This window comes from Nematolebias whitei, chromosome 3 (genome assembly GCF_014905685.2).
Source record: "Nematolebias whitei isolate Nwh7 chromosome 3, NemWhi1, whole genome shotgun sequence".
Classification (NCBI taxonomy): domain Eukaryota; kingdom Metazoa; phylum Chordata; class Actinopteri; order Cyprinodontiformes; family Rivulidae; genus Nematolebias; species Nematolebias whitei.
In genome coordinates, this window is record NC_056500.1 from 44075603 (window position 1) to 44094515 (window position 18913).

Genomic DNA, 18913 nt, shown 5'->3' on the forward strand with positions numbered 1-18913 from the left:
ATATATACACATATATATACATATACATACATATATATATATACACATATATATACATATACATACATATATATATATACACATATATATACATACACATATATATATACACATATATATACATATACATACATATATATATACACATATTCATACATATACATATACACATATACATACACATATTCATACATATACATATACACATATACATACATATACATACACACATATACATACATATAATACATATATATATACACATATACATACATATCTATACATATATATATACACATATACATACATACATATATATACACATATACATACATACATATACATACATAGGAATGAGTGGAATTTTTGAGCGACCCACGAAGGGAGTGTTTGTTAAATGTGTGTGTGGAAAAGATAACGGCTTAATTAGTGAGTAAAATATCCAGTTTGTGGGGAATATTTGTTATAGTGTATGCTGGTGAAGATTCTCAGTCATCCAGGACATGATGAATTCAAAAGACAGTCAACATAAAAACAACTGGACTTTATTTGTAACAGAAGACGTTTCGCTTTCTTTATAGTAGTTTTTGTGAGCAAATCTCAGAGTGAAAGTGATGATTTCTGGCCCCTAAGAAAATCTGAGAAATAAAGTACTTCTGTTGCGTGATCAGGATGTTAACAGCACAACAGAAAAGAACAAATGAGACTAATTTATACATACACATAGTTATATGCGAGTGTCTAGGTTGTTTGATAAAATTGGGGCCCAGGTCTCCACGAACCACAGAGATGGAGGATCCTCCCCGCAGCTCAGTAGTGCACCTGAACCCCAAGGCCCTGCTTGAGTGGTGGTGTGATGGAGTGGGTGGAGGAAGACGTTGGGATAGGGAGGAACAACTGAAGTGGCAATGCCCTCCCAGGGGGCCAGCTCCCCCACTGACCCCAATAGGCATCCCCATTCTCCGAGATCCACCAGGGGAGGGAGGCTCCAGTGCATCCATCTAGGAGCAGGAGGCAGCCGCACCACCAGGGACCCAGGCCACGGACCGGCACATAGCCCCCAGGACCGACCAGAACCCGGGCCAGCGACCCAAGCCCCCCCGAGATTGTCCAGATCCCCATCCCGATCCCCAGCTCAACACCCAGCCCCCCAACCAAAGAAGCCACCAAACTCCAGCAGCGACAATTAGCCAGGAGTGCCTGAACAGCCGCAGACAGCGCACCACGATGACCGAGAGCGCACCCCCACCCCCACAAAAGGACAGACCAGTCCACCACATCAACACCCACAATGAGAGCACCCCATGCAAGGGAAGGCACATCCCTAACACGCCCAGACACCCCCGGGCCAGCAGTGCAGAGCCACCCGAGCAAAAGCGCCCCCATCTACAGCCCAGAACCCCAGCCAAGCACCAGACTGCAGCCACAGCCAGGCAGGAAGACACCCAGGCTGAGTCCACCCGTCCCCCCCATGGCAGAGGCCCCAAAGCCCACCAGCGCACCAAGGGACCCCAGGCCAGGGCTGGGCGCCGGCGCATGCACCAGCCCAAGACCCGAGACCCCTGGATCAAGCCGGGACACCAGCCCGGGAGTGACACTCCCCAAGAACCCCGAACCCGTGCCCACCCCAAACCCACCCAGGAGCAGCCAGGCCACCAGGCCAGCAATCTGCGCCCACCGGCACAGACCGCCCAGAGGCCTGCATGCAGCCAGCAGAGGTTAACGCCCAGAACCACCAAAGCCATCTTCCCAGTTGAGCGCCATTGCCCCGGGCCCACGACCCCCCCATGCCCCCAGCCCCGATACCCTCCACATCAACCACGATGCCCCACAGGACGAAATCAAAGGGGTTTGCCCACATCCACTACGGGTTGAAGCCACTCAAAGAAGCCAAGAGAGATTGTTCTGATGTGGAGGTACAGGCTATCTCAAGACTGATGTAATCTAACAAAAGGACTTTATACTGTTTAATACTAAGAGTATTTTTATTTTTCCAATTTATGAGTATAGTTTTTTTTGCTATACATAAAGCAGTAAAAATCATGTGAATTGACTTTGTCTCCAAGGTGACATCATCTAAGTGACCCAATAAGCAAACTGACGGAGACAGTGGAATATTACATCTCAGACACTTTGATAAGTCTTCACATATCTGTCACCAAAACCTCTGAACAGGTGGACAGAACCAAAATGCGTGGATGTGATTGTCAGGAATATTGTCTGTACACTGTGAACAAACATCAGATGATGCGAAACCCATCCTGAACATCCGTTGACCTGTGTAGTGTACTCTATGAAGGATTTTGTATTGTATTAATTGTAAGTTTGGGTTTTTAATCATCTTAAAAGTTCTTAGACATATCTGAGACCAGAAGTTTTGGTCAAAGTTGACTGACAAGTCTGTCTCCCATTTTACAATGGGAAGGGATATTGATTCATCTATTGTAATGAGTGTCCCGTAAACCTTAGATAGTAATTTGGGAGGGTTAAGATGTAGGAATTCTAATACACTTGTTGGTATTTCAATTCTAGTGTTATTAAGGTTAAATTTATTTTTTGTTATAGATTTAATTTGTTGATATTCTAAAAAATTATTCTTATCTATCCCACATTGTGTTATTAATCTGTTAAATGGGATATAGTTTACGTCCTCATATATATGTTCCAAATATTCGATTCCTTTACACCTCCAACCTGGGAAGTTTATCATATTATTCTGTTGTAGGATGTCAGGGTTTTTCCAGATGGGTGTACGTCTGCATGGAATTAGTGAAGACTCTGTTATTTTAAGAAACTCCCACCAAGCTGTCAGAGAGGAGCTGATATTGATGCTTTTAAAGCATTCCTGTCGTTTTATGTTTGAGCTAATGAATGGAAGGTCCGAGATCATTATATTATTGCAAAGTGTCTGTTCTACATATGTAATGAACTAAGCCTCAGGTCAAAATCTGGCCTTGAGGGCCTGCCTGGAACAAGAACTGTATTTCATTGATTTGAGTCCAGAAACACAAGATTAAGTCATCCAGAGACTTTCTAAGTGTCCTGCACTGATCAATTGAAAGAACTCTCTTTTTCTATTATCATTACTATTTTACAAATGTTTTGATAATCAAAGTGTGTTTAGTTCAAACCATTTTTAAATGTTGAAGTGAACTAATCATTTTTAATCAACTGTGAAACAGTATTAGTGATTTTTAATCCTCATGCAAAGTAGAAATCACGTTAAGGTCTGTTACAGAGTAATTATGCATTTTCTGATTTTCTGTCTTTGAATGAGCAAGTGTAAGTTGGTCCAAGGTTGGAGTCAAACGCAAAACAAGTTGTTGGAACGAACTGTCATGTTTTTAAAACCTCTCAGACGTAAATATAGAGGCTGGCACCTGTTTTTCCCCAACTCGCCTAAATATTCCTCTCGTCTGTCTGAAAAACATTTTCAATCTGTTCCATAACATTCTTGCTGTTTTTCTGACTTCTAGTGACCTCTTACGTCACAAAAACACACCCCTGTCTGGTCGAAACGACCAATCAGGAACCTCCCAAGTGAACCGGAAATAGAACTCTTTAAATGTCGGCACTTCCTAGTTCAAACCAGTCGGGTGGAGAGTTTGCAGAGCTTCAGTCGCTTCAGGTTCCGGCTTCAGTCGTTTGCAGCTCCAGTGCTGGGAGAACAGAAGTCCAGGCATGATCCAGAGCTCTTCCGAGTCTTGTAGGGATTATGACATCTTCCACCTCTGAGTGGAACTTCTGACAGACTCCACTCATGTGAGTCCACCAAGAGGTGAACTTGTGTCGAACAAGTACCGTCACTACTTCGGACGATTCACAGCTGTCCCTACGGAGACGCTGAAAGGGTGCGTTAAATGGAACTTCGTACCAGTGGAGACATCTCCAGGTAAAGAGTTGATTTATACCACCTAAGTGTACCGGGGAAGAAGCTGGGAACTCACCGGAGAGTGCCGTTCTGATGCCGACACACACATTTCCCTCATCCCTCCTTTCTCTCAACTTAAACTTCAATTTCCATCTTTAAACTCTTCTATCTGCTAGAAATCATTCCAGATATTTTAGAAATGTCTGTTGTACAGCTGGAAGCAAGGGAAACAATCGCCGTATTGTTTCCTCCTTGTAAAACTTGCTAAATTAGCCATGTTGTTATTTTCAATTTGCCAAATTAATGTAAATGTGTGATGTTAAACTTTGATTCTGTAAATAAATGACGCATTCATTTGATGGGTCAAAGAAAATTAACGTCTCACGATACATTTTATCAAATTCAATGCACGACATTATTCAGTCCAGAAAAATGAAAGAATCCGTTTAATTTATGAATATATCACAGCATATGTTCATCTACAACATATAGCCAGGGTTCATCAAGGGGTGTGTGATTTATCCATCTTGAGATGTATTCTAGCCTGTTGGCTAGAAAGTAATAATAGAAATTGGGTAGCTCTAGTCCTCCTTTATCTTTGGTCTTCTATAGTGTTTTTAGTTTAATACGTGGGGGTTTATCTTTCCAGAGAAATTTAGAGACGGAGGAGTCCAGGGATCTAAACCAGTCAGATGATGGTTTATTTGGGATCATTGAGAATAGATAGTTTATTTTAGGCAAAACCATCATTTTTATTGAAGCAATTCTTCCCATGAGACAAGGGTAGAGATTCCATCTACCAAGATCATCCTCAATTTTCTTTAAAAGTGGGATGTGGTTTAGTTTTGTTAAATCTGCCAATCTAGGAGAGACTTTGATACCCAAGTACGTAATATTCCCTGACTGCAGTTGTGTAGTAAGTGAATTGTTGAAATAGCAATTAATTGGTAGAACTGTGGATTTTATCCAGTTTATAGAGTAATCTGAAACTCTTGAAAAAGAGTTTATCAATCCAATAACCTGAGAGAGGGCGGTTTGTGAATGTTGGAGGAAGAGCAACACATCACCAGCATATAGACTGATTTTGTGCTCTATGTTCTTGCATTTTATGCCTTTAATGTCTGTAGTTTGTCTGATTGCTGCAGATAGCGGTTAGATGAAAATAGCAAACAGTGAGGGGGAGAGTGGACATCGCTGCCTCGTGCCCCTTTGCAGAAGAAAGCTAGCAGATATTTGATTATTTGTCCTAATGCATGCTGATGGGGAAGTGTATAATATTTTTAACCAGTTTATGAAATAATTTCCAAAACCAAATTTATGCAAGGCTGCAAATAAAAATTTCCAGTTAAGGCTATCAAAAGCTTTTTCTGCATCTAGAGAGAATATTGCAGTTTCAATATTTTTACTGTAAGAATAATCTATTAAAGTAAATAATCTGCGTGAATTTGTGGATGAATGTCTCCCTTTTATAAAACCAGTTTGGTCTGGGTGTATTATTAGAGGAGTTACCTTTTCAAATCTTTTTGAGAGGGCTTTACAAATTATTTTAAGATCAACGTTGATAAGAGATGTGGGACGATAACTGGTAGGTAATACAGGGTCTTTGCCTGGTTTTAACAGGAGACTAATGTTGGCAGAATTTATATTTTCTGGAAGACTGTTATTTTTCTCAGTTTCTTGTAGCATTCTGTGAAATAGTGGTGCCAGGATATTCCAGAATTCTTTGTAGAACTCTGCTGGATATCCATCTGGACCTGGAGCTTTTTTATTGGACATGTTTTTGAGGGATTCCTGGAGTTCCACTGGTGTCAGTGGTGAGTCCAGCTCCATTGATTGACTATCTGATAATTTAGGAAGTGTTATTTTATCCAGGAATTGATCAATTTCATTATCTGATGGGTTTATCTGGGGTGAGTATAAAGCTTTATAAAAAATCTCTGAAAATGCTGTTTATTCTTTCAGGATCATAAACTGTATTCCCAGTCAAGTCTTTAACACCATGAATAGTTGTTTTTTCCTTATTCATTTTAAGCTGTTTTGCTAGAAAGCTACCTGATTTATTGTTCTGCTCAAAATTTTCTTTTCTGAGTCTTTGTATTAAGAATTGAGTTTTTTTGTTCATTTAATTCTAATTTTGCTTTATGCATTTTCTCCAGCATTTCTTCTAGGGGTGCACCGATTTCAATTTTCAGGCCGATCACCGATCACCGATTTTTTGAAAGTCTGAACTGCCGATTCCGATTTTGGCCGATACCGATTTTTTTTTTATAAGCAACAGTGTCAGGTGTTACAAGATCACAATGCACTTTCAATTTACCAATCTTGTTTTATTGTAAAACATACCCTTGAAAAATACCCTAGAAACAATACAAACTTGTTGTTTTAACTTGTCATGAGGTAGTATTCTGAAATATAAATGAAGTTTACACAATTTTTGTTAAAACTATAAAAAAAAATATTTTTTTTTGATGAAAAAAAAAATAAAATAAATAAAATAAAATAAAACTATAAAATTAACTAAAAAAAATGTTCAGTTCCTTCAACTCTTTCACTTGTTACATTTAAAAAAAAAACTTAAAAAGATAATGCAACAAGTGTAACATTTTCAAGTCAGTGGGTAATAAGAAATAACACTGGCACAGGTAAGTTAGTTCTCACAGACTTATTCCAGTCACTTTCATTAGTGGCAGGTTTTTCTTGATGAACAAAAGCATTTCTGCTTTGTCACCAGACAGGCGACTTCTTTTCTCATCTACTACATGTCCAGCCAAGCTAAACAGGCGCTCGCTTTCAACGCTTGTGCATGGGGCAGAGAGATAGGTTCGGGCAAGTAGAGCAAGATGAGGGAAACGATTTTCATTGATCTTCCAGTAGACCAATGGGTCCTGGCTCCTTTCGACAGGAACCTCAGATAGGTAGTTCTGTACCTGCATAGCTGAAGGGCTGGCCAGCTGTTGCTCCTGTTCAATGTTCTCCTTCAAGATTTCGTCGTGAGCTGCAAACAGTAGACTACGTCTTTTGGCTGCAGGTTCATCTATATCAGGAGGTCCCACTTCAGAGGATGTTCCTGCAGCAGGTGTGCATCTGGTCTCCCCCTCTGCAAGTTTGGTCAAAAGGAGCAGTTTCACGTCATCTTTCACCTCTGCTGAGAAGTAGCGATTCTTGTACCTTGTTTTGCATAAACAAAGAAAGATGGGTCAATCATTGTGTTTTGTATACATTAACAGTTTTTTATGACTTGCATGTAAATAAAGAAATGCATTTCAATCAATAAATTTTTATTTTTAATTTAATTTAAATGTTTGTTGAAATATAGTAGTAGGCTAAAAGTAATTATGGCTAAAATAGAATGTTAATAGTTACTTGCCTTGGATCCAGAACAGTGGCCAAGCTGTACAGGGGCTCATGCTCAATGTTGCTGAATCTTCTCACAACAGCCTCCAGCAACGTAGCTTTGGCTGTACCCACGCCACGGTCTGTGCTCGCTTGCCTCTCCAAAATCCGCTTGAGTGCAGTGATGGCTGGGATGACATCTGCTGCTGTAGCTGTTGATGAGCTAATCTCCTTTGTGAGTTCCTCAAAAGGTGCAAGAATGGTGAGCACATTGTCCAGTAGCTCCCACTGGTGTGCTGTGAGTGTGGCTGGTAACTCGTGCTCAGCAGCATACACGCCAATAGCACGTCTCTGCTCCAACAGCGACTGCAGCATGTAGACTGTGCTGTTCCACCTCGTTGAAACGTCTTGCTGTAATCGTTTCCTGGGTTGACCTAACTGTGTCTGTATGTCATAAAGTCGGGAATAGGCAAGTGATGAATGCTTAAAATGTCCAACAATTCTCCTTCCTGTTGCCACCATGTCTGTGATGCTGCGCTGCGCCAGCTGTCCCTCATTTACAACCAGTTGCAGTGTGTGTGCCAGGCAGGGTAAACTTTTCAGGTTGATATCATCCAGCGCTTTGGCCATATTACGAGCATTATCCCGTAAAACAACATGAACTCTTCCATTATCGATTTCCCAGTGATTCAGCATCGCCTTAAACTCTGCTGATAAATTGGCCGCAGTGTGAGACCCCGCCATTTCTTTACAGTTTAAGAGTACTTGATGACGTTCGAACTGTTCGTCAATCCACTGTGCAGTAAAACTTAACATGGACATTAAACTTACATCAGAAGTCCAGATGTCTGTTGTAAAGCTGAGCGTATTTGTATTAGCTTTTAGCAGGCTGCGGGTGTCTCTCGAAACTTGGCTGAACAACTCCGGTAATGCAACATCAGAAAAATATTTCCGACTCGGCATATTATATCGTGAGCACACGTGCTGCATCAAGCTTCTAAAACCTTTGTCCTCAACGACTGAAAATGGCTGGTTGTCTAATGCCATGAACTCCATCACTTTCCTCGTGGTAGCTTTGCTCTTTTCGTTGCTCATAAAAGCTAACAGCGACCCACCGACTGCCTCTTTGTTAGCGCTAGCTTTAGTATTAGCCTTAGCATGGTTGCTCTCTTCAAACATTGCATACTTGGCGGCGTGGTGATTTCTTAAATGGCGAACGAGGTTTGTTGTATTAAAGGTTTTGGTGGTGGCTCCACCACGACTTACTTTGGCTTTACACGAATTGCAAATTGCGATCTTTGGCTCATTTTCTTTTACAGCGTAGAACTTCCAAACCGACGACATGGCTGCTCCGAGTGACCTGTGTGTGAGCTCTCACAGTGGAGCAAAAGGGGACAGCAGCTGATTTTCAGACCTTTCCGGAGGCAGATAAGATCGGTGGATAAAATCGGCTTCTCATTTAAAGATCGGCCGATCTCCCCAAATTAAGGAAATCAGGGCCGATCGATCGGCCGGCCGATTTATTGGTGCACCCCTAATTTCTTCATCTTGGGAGGCTTCTAACGATTTAATGGTTTCTTCTAATTCCTGAATATGTTTTCTTTTTTCTTCTTATGTGATGAGAATGAGATTATTTTAGCACTCATCACTGCTTTCCCTGCCTCCCAGAGAACAGATGCTGATGTTCCAGGCAAGTCATTATACTCCAGATAAGAAGCCCACTCTTCTGTAAAATATTTGATAAAATCTTCGTCTTCAAGCAATGATCTATTAAATCTCCAGTTTACACTTTTTGGGATGTCTTTTCTGTTAAAGAGACAGGAGCATGATCACTGACAGCTATAGGGTGTATCTCAGTGTCCGAGATGTCCATCAACAACGAGCTGCTGACTAAAAAATAATCCAGACGAGAGTAAGAGTGATGGACAGGTGAGAAGAAAGTATACTCCCTACGGTTCGGGTGAAGAGACCGCCATGCATCGCAAAGTCCGTAATCACTCATGTACTGTTTAACTATATTTATGGACTGCCAACTGCGCTGAGTTCCTGCTCTACTACATCCGTCCAATTCTTCATTTAGACCAAAGTTGAGGTCACCTCCAAGTATAAGTGAGCAATCCAAGTGATCAGACAATGCTGAGAAAAAATCATGAAAAAAAGAGGTGTCATCAACATTTGGGGCATATTTGCTGACAATACACAGCTTGTAGTTATTTATACAAAGTTTTATTATTAAATATCTACCTCTGGGTCTGTAACTGTGTCTAGTACTGAAAAATTAACATTTTTGTGTATTAATATTGCCACTCCCCTTTGTCTTGAGTTATAGCAGGCACAAAACACATCAGGAAAGTCAGGTGATTTAAGATCATCTGCAGTTGTAATAGATTTATGAGTCTCTTGTAAAAAGACAACATCTGCCTGTAGTCTTTTACGCTGGTTTAAAATTCCTAATCTTTTTTTTTTTTGAGTACTGGTTCCATTGACATTCCAAGTTACAAACCTTAATGTGCCCATAGTTGTGCGTGAGTAGCTAAAGTTGACCAGTGCATGTCACCATAGAGACAAACAGATCCAACTAAAATCAGAGTTATTGTTTGAGATTGCCTGTTTAGATGTTGAGACACACAGTGATGTTTGAAGTGGAAAGACAAGAATATTGAGTAGAAGCTGGGTGTGAGAGAAGTTGAAAGATATAAAGTTCTCTAATGTGTGTGCGAGTGTGTGTGTGTGTGTTTTGGTGTGCTTGTGTGTAAATGTTTGCTGGGTGGTAAAGAAGAGAAAAAGACTGATGAAGTGATGTGGTAACAGATAAACGTAAGAGAGAAAATGGTAAAAATAAAAAAAATTAAAATTAAATAAAAAGGAAGAGAGAAAAAATAAATAAATAAACAAACAAGAAAAAGAATAGCTTTAACACCATTCACCACCACAAGTGCAGACACCTTACCGAGCTGTGCTTCACATTTTATTTACAAATGCCAGTTAATTTACCTCCAATGTTACAAGCGTTAAACCAGGACTATTCAACTAAACTGCCCAGCGGGCCACAGTTATTGAAAGCCAAGCGCTCAGGGGTCAGATATCCACTAGTTCTTATCATTAAGTTACATTGTTTTATAGTTAAAAATCTAGTTTCGTTTTAAGAGTGAACCCATTGGTGGACCGAACTTAGCTCACCTGTGGGCCTGACTTGGCCCGCGGGCCGTCAGTTGAACAGCCCTGCTTCAAACTAACCTGCTGTTCCTTTTAATAAAGCCAAGGAGTGACGTCCCGTTCCCTGAACAGCTGACCATTAATATAAAGTTTATCTACAGCCACCGTAGCTCTGACGCCCTCAGACATGTATTTCTTCCTGATTGGAAACAAAACCCGCCTCCGATCGAGGATCTCTTAAGGAAATTGATCGTTTACACTGAAGTCCATCCCACGCAGCTCTCTGCCCCGACCTCTGACCTGCTCTTTTTGTTTATAATGTTCAAATTTAGCGATAATTGGCCGAGGTCTCTTGTTATCGGGCTTCTTACCTCCGAGCCGGTGAACGCGATGAAATGTGATGTTTTTTACAGTCTCACTTGGGAGTTTCAGCTGATGTTGGATAAACTCACGGATCGTAACTTCAGCGTCCTCCTCTGCTCGTTCTGGGATCCCTGAGAAGACAAGACTGTCTCGCATGCTCCGAGCTTGAATATCCAGGATGGACTCCTTCATTTTCCTGTTCTCTCCGGACAGCTGCGACATCTTCTCGGTGAGTTCTTTGACGTTACCCCTCAGAGTTTGGTTCTCTGCAGCGAGCGACGCCACCTGAGCTTGGCTGAACGCCAGAGACTCCCTCAGTGCTTGAAACTCCTTCTGGAGAACCTCCACCAGGGCCAGCCGGGCATCTAAGCTGGTTAGCTTCTTGTCTATAGAGCCCAGGACATCAGTGAAGCTTTTCTCTGGAGAGGTGGACGTGCTGGTTGAGCTCTCCGAACGCGTGCGTTTAGGAGTTGGTGTTGCCGTGGATGCTGTGTTTTTTTGTGGTTTACCCTTCACGATGTTGTCAAAACACTCGTCCACGTAACTCTCCAGACTGTCCAAGGTTTCCTCGTCCAGTTTGGTTTATTGAAACAATATGTAGAGGTTATTATTAACAATATTTATTATGCTTGATTGTAATATATTGGCTTGTTTTACCTGAGTTGAATCGTTTTTGTTTAGCAGTATCCTGCCATGTTACTTACGCAGCACAGCTCTCACGTGACCTCAGCAGCTCATCACCAGGTGCACCCTCGAGCTGCTGCCTCTCAGGTGGGCGTGGACTAAATTTTTCAGTGTGATGCTTTGCATATCGAGATAAAACCCATCAGCGACAGCCTTAAAGGGCTACGCCTATACTCATAGAATCTGGGGTTACAGTACGTAACCAACGATTGCCGTACAGACGCATTCCCCCATCTCAGTATGAATTGGCACGAATCATATCAAACAGTTGTTACAGGGTGAGAATATAGGAGAAAGTAGTAGCCCATATTCCTCTCCCATCGTTTTGGTTCAAAAGAAAGATGGTAGTTCAAGAATGTGTGTGGACTACAGACAGTTGAATGCAAAGACAAGAAAATATGCTTTTCCTTTACCAAGGATAGAGGAAACATTGGATGCTCTTACTGGAGCCAAATGGTTTTCTACACTAGATTTGGCCAGTGGCTATAGTCAGGTAGAAATGGCAGAGAAAGACAAAGCTAAAACTGCATTTTGTACTCCATTTGGTTTATCTGAGTTTAATCACATGCCTTTCGGATTATGCAATGCACTGGGTACTTTTCAGCGCCTTATGTAGCGTCTATTCGGGGATTATCAACATCAGTCAGTGTTATTGTATCTAGATGATGTAATAGTTTTTTCTTCTTCAGTCCAACAACATCTTGAACGGTTGGAAGAAGTAATGTCTCGACTGAAGGAACATGGATTAAAAGTGAAGCTCTCAAAGTGTCAGTTTGTTCAGAAGCAAGTGAAGTATTTAGGCCACGTAGTATCAGCAGAAGGGGTTTCTACTGACCCTGATAAAGTGGCTGCTGTGCAGGACTGGAAAGAGCCAAGCACTTTAGCAGAGCTTCATTCATTTTTGGGGTTCGCAAGTTATTATAGAAGATGTACCGCTGGATTTGCACACACGGCGGCCCCTTTGTACAGATTAGTTTCCAAGCTTCTTCCTCCAGGTAGAAAGGGCAAAACTCCTCTAAAATGGCTGGCAGAATCTTAGGACTTGGAATGTGACCAAAGTTTCCATAAGCTTAAGGCTGCCTTAACTTCAACACCGGTGCTTGCCTATGCAGATTTTCAGAAACCCTTTGTGCTAGATGTTGATGCTAGTCATGCTGGCATGGGAGCTGTGCTCTCTCAGGAGGGGGAAGGTAGGTTGCGACCCATAGCTTTTGCTAGTAGAAGCTTGAAGCCTGCTGAGCGAAACATGAGAAACCACAGTTCTATGAATCTTGAACTGTTGGCTCTTAAATGGGCAGTTACGGAAAAATTTCAAGAATATCTATTGGGGCATAAGTGCACAGTGTTTATAGATAATAACCCTTTGAGTCACTTGGCGACAGCTAAGTTGGGCGCAACTGAACAGAGATGAGTATCGGAGCTGGCAGTTTTTGATATTGATGTGAAGTACCGCCCAGGTTCACAAAATACAAATGCGGATGCTCTGTCCTGACAACATTCAATGATGGAACAGGAGGTTTCTGATGTACGTGACTTTCTGGAACATGGCTATAGTGAGCCTGTGGTTCAGTCAGAGATAGGCACCTTACCTGGTTGTTCATTATCTGACATTTCTGTCTTACAGAAGCAGGATCCAGTAATTGGTCCCTTTTTGAAGTTTTGGAAGGCGGCCACGATGCCAGATGTAAAAGAAAGGAAAGATCTTAGTAGAGGCACTAGGGAATTGGTCCACCAGTGGGGGCGCATTTTTGAGGAAAAATCTGTGTTGTACCCTCTCATTTACACTCCAGATGGCAGTAAGGAAGTTAACCAAATTTTGTTACCCCAGTGCTTGCAGAAAGGTATTTTTGAGTCCCTTCATGACAATCATGGCCATCAGGGAATAGAACGTACATTTCAGTTGGTCCATGTACGGTATTATTTGGCCAAATATATATAATGACATTGAGAGGTGGTGTAAAACTTGTGGAAGGTGTGTGGTTTCCAAGGCTCTTCAGCCAAAGATTAAAACGTTTATGGGTCATGGTAGAGCAACCCGCCCTCATGAAACATTAGCAATTGATTTTACAGTTCTGGAACCTTCAACAGAAGGTAAAGAAAACGTTTTGGTGATGACTGATGTTTTTTCAAAGTACACCCAGACTGTTGCAACTAAGGACCAACGGGCTACTACAGTGGCAGAAGCATTAGTGAAGCATTGGTTTCAGCTGTTTGGGCCACCAAGTCGTATTCAATCTGACCAGGGACGAAATTTTGAAAGTGCATTGGTTCAACAGCTTTGTAAGACATATAAGATTGAGAAGAGTCTAATTACGCCATACGATCCACAGGGCAATGGTCAGTGTGAGCGGTTTAACCGTACGCTCCATGACCTGTTATGAGCTCTGCCCCCAGAGCAAAAACGCTATTGGCCTCGACACCTTTCTCAGGTCACTTATGCTTATAACACTACAGTCCACCAGTCAACGGGTATGACTCCATACTTTCTAATATTTGGACAGGAACCTCGTTTGCCAGTGGAGTTTTTGGTGGGGGTGGAAAGGGAACAAGTTGATTTGTCCATGGAAGATTGGGTGATGGAACATCAAAAGTCCCTGGCTGTTGCATATGACACTGTCCAAAAACGGTTGGAGGTCAGAAGAGCACAGCAGTATTTAAAAGATGAAGATCATGGGGCTGCCCCTAATTTTGAACAGGGCGATTTAGTATATACCAGAAATCGAGCTGTGAAAGGCCGAAATAAGATTCAGGATTTTTGGGACTCTACACCATATGAGGTAGTGCATCCACCCCCTGAGTGAGGTGTGGTGTATTCAATTGCACCCTTAGGCCAGGGTGAGCCACTTCGTCAGGTGCATAGAGCTGACTTGAGAAGTATTCCTGAGCCTAGAGCGGGGTAATCTGTGAGAGGGCTTGATGAAATGGTGAGTTGGGAGGATCACACAGAGCCACAGGAAACTCAGTGTTGAATGGGTTGGAAATGTATCTGGGGTCATTTTAAATGATATTGTGGAACCCACCCATGAGGCTTTGGACCCTGGGTCTTCAGATTCTGAACACAATGTAACACTGCCTCTCCCTTCCCAGGAAGGTGAATTGGATGTAGAAAATGTCCCAAGAGAACCCCGTAGATCTTCAAGGAAAACTGCTGGGCAGCATTCTAACCCATTTAATCTGCCGAAGTCTGTGCTTTCTGAAGTGAATAAATGAACTGAAGTGTTTTTGTTCATCGTCGGGTCACCGATGAGTTTTGAAGGGGAGGGATGTAACCAGTGGCACCTGTTGGTGCTCCACCTCACTGACCGAAAGGCACGCAGATCAAGGAGTAGGTGTGGCCTTTCAGAAATGTTTGTCAGAGCTCTGATGGTTGTGCTTCTGCTGTTGGGGTGTGTGGTAAGAAATCACATATTTATCTGGTGATCTGGTGGTTTTAAAAACTTAATGCAGGTATCTCTCCTAATGTTTTGTTTAGATATTGCAGTGTGGTCACACAAGATTTTAAGGTGTTTTCTACATCCAGCTGCATGTGGGTGTGACAACGTGTCAGGTATAGTTTGTTTTTATATAAATGTATTTTAATAACTATTAAAATTAATTGTATATGGAACTGTCAAGTTATTAATTGGATTTTGATGTCTTTATAGTTTCAGATGTACTGTTTCCTGCTGTCCTTTTTGAGTTGAGATTATTGAATTGTTTTTGGTGGTCCGCCCGGGCCTTGCATGGCCTGTAGACCAGTAGATCTGGGAGTGTGTCTTGTAAGGGTAGACTAACTACTTTATTTTTGTTTTGTTTGTCCTTATTTAGCCACCCACCTATGTGACACCAGATGTAGCTTATAGCCACAAGACTTTACATCCAGGAAGCCTGACCCATTCTCATGTGGTGTGGAAACATGAAGTTTGTGGCCTTTTTCACTTAGTTTTGTCAGCTTCTCCTTTGACTTGTAGGCTTGTGGAACATATGAGCAGCACTGGTTGTAACAATTGGGAATTAAAGTGCCACATGATTTATCCACTAATAAATTGTCTATTTTGACTCTACTGATGTGACATTTATTGGACCTACGGGTTACAAAAGCTTATTCTGATTCTAATAACCTGCACATTTGAGCACCTTGTAGTTTTTTTTTTTTTTTTATCAAAAGCAATAGGTAGGTGTCTGGAAACAACAGACAAAAAGCACACACATCCAAAGTCCACTGGAATTTGGTGCCAGAATAAGGAAATAAAATGAAATGGGGCTCCTATTGAACAACTTTATTGATTGACCAGTAAAGTTGTTCAATAGGAGATCTTTGGGGTGTGCAGTTCCACTCATTGTTTTTCCTTAGGAGCATTTGAAAATGCAGATGTTTCTCTGTACTCAATCGTTTTTTTTCCATTTTTACTCAGACCTGAAAATACTAAAATCAAATTTAAAAACTTTGCAAAACTGTACAGCGATCCAGATTTAGCACCGTTAGTAGAAAAGTAAGATGTAAAAATGGGAGTATAGATGCTTCAGTTTCCAGGTGGTTCAACACACTGCATCACTTACCTCAAGCTTCTTTTAAACTACAAACACCATAAATGATGGATGAAGCTACTGTTATGTCACTTGTTGCTTTCAAAAGCTTTAAATTAGATTTGGTCAACTCATTTTGAGCGTGAAAAGATGGAAAGTGATAGAGAAGAATTAAGAATTTATTAGATTAAAATTGACCAAATAATTGATTTCATTTTAGAAGGATTGCCTCCATAATGGTCAAAAAGGGACCCCAAACAAAAAAAGCCAGATTTTTAATTTTTTTACTTGATATGTCATAAAAAAATAAAGTTTTAAAAAGAGCCAGAATTGTTCTGAAGCTGTCAGCAAATTTACTTTTTAAGGCACTTCAACCTGAAAGCAGTAAATAAATATTTATAATCTATGAACTATAACATCAAAACTACTGTTTACTAAAACAAAAGATATATTCCTAAAAGACTTTAGCTTTTTTAAAAATGATACCAATAATACAATACATTTTTAGGGTCTTTTTTTGAAACTTTGACCATCTATTATTATTATTGCTAGAATTACTTATCTTTTCCCCATATTAAAACACAGAGGACACGTCTGAAGACACAAAGGCTTTAAAAGCAGAAATATTTGTACTGACAGGTACCTACCTTGATTTACGAGTCACCTGGAAGGCATTTTGTGAAGGTGGGCTTTCACTTATCACTGTGGGCATATAAATCTCAAAATCTTTGGGGACATTCTGTATGTTTGGTTCAGTAAAGCTCACTCTACCTGAAAATATATAAAAAAAAAAAAGGACATAATGGGCTACATCCATTCTTGTTTATTTACTTCAAACAAAACAGCATTTCACAAAACATCTACACAGTCCGAGATCTTTCTGTGTGTTTTACCGGTGGCTGTGTGGGTCTGGGCGACTGGATATAATCTGTCCATCTTCAGTGTAGGATGATGCCGTTTCACCCTCTGCAGGGGGAAGACCACCTTAGTCAGGGCGTTAGTGATCCGCCTCCACTCTAGAATCACACCTGGCAAAGGGTGCAGGGGGCGGAGTTTCTCCAGAACATCCTGAGGTGGAACATAAACCTCTCAGATCTTAGAAGTTGCTGAGATTTTTAGTTTGAAGTTGTGAGATACTCAAAACACTATGAAACATCTTCTCTATGTACTGCTAATATAATGCATATAATCTAAATCTGGTGTGCCCAACCAGTCGCTTCGGAAGCAAAACCTTGACTTGTATTCTCACAGACATAGTCTCGCGAGTTTTGGGTGCGGTGACACAGCGCTCTCACGAGACTTTAGGCTCAGTAGTGGAGTAATGTCGGTGCGCAGAAAACATGGATGGAAAACTAGCGAACAAGCAAACGAAAACTTATTATTTTCACACAGAGTGGGAGGAGGAGTATTTTTTTGTTTATTCTAATTCGAAGTCCATTTGCCTCATCTGTAATTCGAGCGTTGCCTTACCCAAAAAGTGTAACTTGGAGCGGCATTTCAAGACGATGCACAAACGGTTTGAGACAGATTTCCCTCTTAAAAGTTCTTTACGGACTCAGAAAGTGCGGGAGCTAAAAAACAAGCTTGCAGCCCAGCAGTCAGTCTTCACTCGGCCCAGCACAAAAGGTAAAGCTGCTACGATAGCTTCCTACCGTGTTAGCCGCATCCTGGCTCAACATAAGAAGTCTTTCAGCGATGGACAAGTTATGAATGAAGCGTTTATTGAGGCTGCAGATGCGCATTTTCATGATTTTAAAAATAAAAGTGAGATCGTAGCTGCTATTAAAGACGTCCAGACAAACAGTGACACGGCGATGTGAGGGAATGGCTGTGGATGTGGAGGAGCAGCTAAAAAAGGACGTGGAACAATGTGAGTGTTTCTCTCTTCAGTTTGATGAGTCGACAGACATGGTGGATGTAGCCCAGCTGTGTGTTTTTATCAGAATGGCCTTTGCAGACATGAGTGCAAAAGAGGAGCTGCTCACCATCTTGCCTTTGAAGGGACACACAAGAGGAGAAGATATTTTTAATGCGTTTATGGAGTTTGTTAATAAAAGCAACTTGCCAGCAGTCAGTCTTTAAACTAATTTCTATAACAACTGATGGCGCTCCAGCAATGACTGGTACACCAGTGGATTTGTTGCACTCTGCAAGCAGAATGATGCTTTCCCAGACATTTTGCACTATCACTGCATCATCCACCAACAGGCCCTGTGTGAGAAGATTTTAAACATGAAGGAAGTGATGGATGTTGCCATGAAAACTGTGTGCTCTATAAGGGCCAGGAGTCTGCAGAGGAGGTTGTTCCGGGCTCACTTGGAGGAGGCAGGAGCAGACCACACAGACCTGCTGCTGCACATGGACGTCAGGTGGCTAAGCAGAGGTACATTTCTGGACAGATTCAGTGAGCTGTTGCCTGAGATCAGGGATTTTCTGAAGCTGTCAGATCATGGTGAACATTCAAAACTAGAGGACACCCAGTGGCTTTTGGATTTAGCCTTCCTCACAGATCTCACCAGCCTGCTCAATGAACTGAATTTGGAGCTTCAGGGAAAGGACAAAAACATAATCCAAATGATCAGTTCGGTGAGCACCTTCAAAAGCAGGCTGCAACTGCTCACAAGTCGGCTGCAACGCAGGGACCTGCGAAACTTCCCACACATGGAGGCAGAGCTACAGCGCCATGGGAAAGAGGTCCAACAACTGGACAGTGCACACTATTCTAAGCAGGTTCAGAGCATCTCAGCAGAATTTGAGAGACGATTTACTGACTTTTCCTCCATCGAGCCTGTTACCAGCTACATGTGTTATCCTTTTGGAAATGTTGATGTGGATGACATTGTGTCCAAATTGGTGTCCGTGTTTCAGCTGGACAGCTCTGGTGTTGAAAATGAGGTGTTGACTCTGCAAAATGACATTGGGATCAAATCCAGAGCATCACCTGGTGTGGATAGAGAGTTCTGGAGTCTGCTGTCAGAAGAAAAGTATCCTAACATCCGA

At 41.6% G+C, this 18913-nt stretch overlaps 1 protein-coding gene across 1 annotated transcript in view; it reads right to left on the reverse strand.

The window, feature by feature from the left end:
* The window catches only part of polq (polymerase (DNA directed), theta), an 81466-nt gene that overhangs the window by 10273 nt on the left and 52280 nt on the right, over nucleotides 1-18913 (reverse strand). Inside the window, exons 25-26 of the mRNA XM_037674352.1 lie at nucleotides 16807-16981; nucleotides 16561-16684 (exon numbers count right to left, since the gene is read on the reverse strand). Of these exons, the coding sequence (XP_037530280.1) occupies nucleotides 16561-16684; nucleotides 16807-16981 (299 nt within the window). The remainder of the gene's footprint in view (nucleotides 1-16560; nucleotides 16685-16806; nucleotides 16982-18913) is intronic.